Below are 3069 nucleotides of genomic sequence, written 5' to 3' on the forward strand. Positions count from 1 at the left end.
AGTTGATGCTTTCAAATACCCACTGCCTCATTCGTTAGGCATTTCATAATCCATTAGTTTGTATGTGCAAATCGTGCATGTTGACCTCATTCGCAAGGGAGTTATCCTTACACTAAAACTGCTTCAACAGAGTTATGATGAAGAACAATTGAGAGCGACATTTACGAGCAAAATTACAAATTGGTAGACCGTTACGATATGTCCTCATGTAAACGTCCACGTGTTTTCGCAATCTTGTAATTTTATCGATTGTCATAGTTTTCCCAAGTAGATATAGGAAGATGTGATATGAGTTCCAATTACACAACTCTCCATTCAAGTCACAATTTATAAAAGTAAACCATTATAGGTCCAGGTACGGTCTTCGACACGGAGCCTAGGCTCACACCGAACAGCAAGCTATAAAGGGCCCCCCCCCCCCCCCAAAATTACTAGTGTAAAACCATTCAAACGGAAAAACCAACGGTTTAATGTATATAAAAAAGTGTCGATTTGCATGATGGGTGATACATGAACCGCACTAGACGTTTACCTTGTCGTCACACCAGGTCTCGCCCCTTTCTATTTGTGTTTATTTCCTTGGTTTGATTGATTTATGAGATATGAGTATCGGTTAACTGTTGTTGCCTTAATTAATAATACCCTCTTGGAACAGCTATTTTACAGTAATCGGTGAACGTTTTTTGTTTATTCGCTTTGTTTTTTCTGTGTAACAGTTGTTTTTCTGTCGTCATATCTCTTATGCAGATTTAAAGGGAGTAGCATTGTTGGTTCTCTCTTTAGAACTACATATGTGGTTAATATATAAATTTCCTTATCTTTTACATTCTAAGCGATAATCCGCATTTATCCGCATCTGTTATTGTTTTTATAACCCGTTCAGACAAAATTTGTATGTCCTTGCTTCTAAATACTACAACACTATTTGAATTATAAATAACTTATCATAACTGTTAAAGTGTTAAATTATCAATATATGGACATTCCAATTTATTGCCCAGGAAAACATTCGACACACCTGGTCGATATAAATATCGTTTTACAAATTTATTAAAAGGTTAAATGTTTGCGTCACTGTAAAATTTCTATATAAATATGCTGTATATTCCTCCTCACATGCATAAAGTATGGCTCATCTGAACTCGAGATATCAGGTAGCTTGCCTAGGAGTTGGTGGTATTGGAAAAACATCAATTATGAAGAGATATCTAGATAACAGTTATTCGGCTATTTACAAGGAAACTGTTGAAGAAACGTATATACAAGCTTACAACATTAACGGAGTAAGAAAACATATCGACTTCATAGATACTGCCGGGAGCATTTACTTTCCAGCCATGCAAAACATATACATTGAAAGAGCAAAAGGTTTTATTCTTTTCTATTCAGTCAACTATGCAAAATCATTTGATGAAGTGAAAAGAATTTGGGAACAGATTAAATCTGTTCGGGGAGAAAGCATCGGAAGCATACCGTGCGTAGTTGTGGGAAATAAGTTAGATTTAGAAAACAATAGGGAGGTGGAAACATTTGATGCTATGGCATGGGCACATAGCGAGAATCTTGCGGGATTTTTATTAGAGGTTTCTGCTAAAGATGACATTGGCATAAGGACTATTTTTGACAGTTTCTTGGAACAGATTGGAAATACAAGATCGCAACAAACAGAACCTCTTAGAATGAGTGCTACAACGTTCTGTAGGCAACAGTTTGCGGCAGAAATTATCAGAAAACGCGCCAAAAATAGAGCTCAAGGGAAAGGCATAAAATACGATAAAATAATTCCATCATGCAAAAAATTCCGAGATTCTGTTTTTGAAAATTTTAATAATCAAAAAATATATAAAGTAGTACCACAACAAAGGATTGACATGCATCAACGCCGGTCATGCAGTGATTTTGGTCTTACTCTAGTCTCAAACATCAGGAGATTGAGTGAATCAGGTAGAAAACTCAGTATTGCACGTAGTTCGAGTTTACAATCGGAAAATAAGTATTGCATTGATCAATTCAAATTATCATCTAATAATCTGCTAGCGAGAATATCAGAACCAGCGAATGAATATACAAATCATTCTAAACCACGACTTTCATTGGTGTTAAACAAGTGTAGGCCTTCATGGTTATACAAAAAAATACGAAAACATTTACCTAACAGATCAAACTGAAATTAATGATATTACTAAAAAATAATCATTATGTAAAACATTTGTATATTATCAAATAAAATGAAATCTATACGAATCTTAACTGATTGAATCATGTTGGCATTTGAATATATATATATATATATATATATATATATGTTTTATGAGGGGGGATAGGACCTTTATCGGGACTACGGGATCGGTTGTTTTTAAGCTCGGGATCGGGTGTTTTTAAGCTCGGGATTTCGGGATTAACCCTTTCGGGATCCGGGAATTCTTTTTTTCGAATGGATTTCGGGATTTAGATTTATTTTAATTCGGGACCTCGCGATTTCGTGTTTTTAAGCCCGGGATTTCGGGATCAGGACCCCTCCTACCCCACTCTTTTATGCACAGTATGAACATTTAGACACCAGACCTAAAAATAGATCTAGGATGGATGTAAATAAGACAACATAATCACAGATTAACCAGAATGAAAATACACCAGACGCCCGTGTCGTCTGCAAAAAAACTCAGTGAAGCTCGAATAGGAAAAGGTTCAATAAACAAAATAAAGTACAACGTTGAACATTGGCACAACATCATTCTGAAAGGTTTTGACAAATACAGCTAAGATAATATATTCCTTTGGTAGAAAATCTTTAGTTATTCTAAAAATTCTGAATGACCAAACCTATGAAATGGACTGGGGAATACATGAACATTAGACAACGGACAAATAAAAAAAGAAATAAGATAGATGTACCCAAGACTTCAGACTTATAAAACGAATACGGAGATCAATTACATTAGACAACAGACAAATAAGATATATATATATATATATATATGAAAGATGTACTCGAGACCAATAACATGACTATTGAGTAGATGTTGATACCAAATCAAACCTATAAAATAGCTATCAGATAAACATAAG

At 34.8% G+C, this 3069-nt stretch overlaps 1 protein-coding gene across 1 annotated transcript; it reads left to right on the forward strand.

Annotated features, from left to right (window-relative positions):
- Positions 1 to 1127: 1127 nt before the first annotated feature.
- On the forward strand, positions 1128 to 2168 carry LOC139510818 (ras-like protein RAS2). Its single transcript, XM_071297351.1, has one exon. It carries the CDS (start codon positions 1128 to 1130, stop codon positions 2166 to 2168), a length of 1041 nt encoding a protein of 346 aa, XP_071153452.1.
- Positions 2169 to 3069: the final 901 nt, after the last annotated feature.

This window comes from Mytilus edulis, chromosome 2 (genome assembly GCF_963676685.1).
Source record: "Mytilus edulis chromosome 2, xbMytEdul2.2, whole genome shotgun sequence".
In the NCBI taxonomy this organism is placed as follows: Eukaryota; Metazoa; Mollusca; class Bivalvia; order Mytilida; family Mytilidae; genus Mytilus; species Mytilus edulis.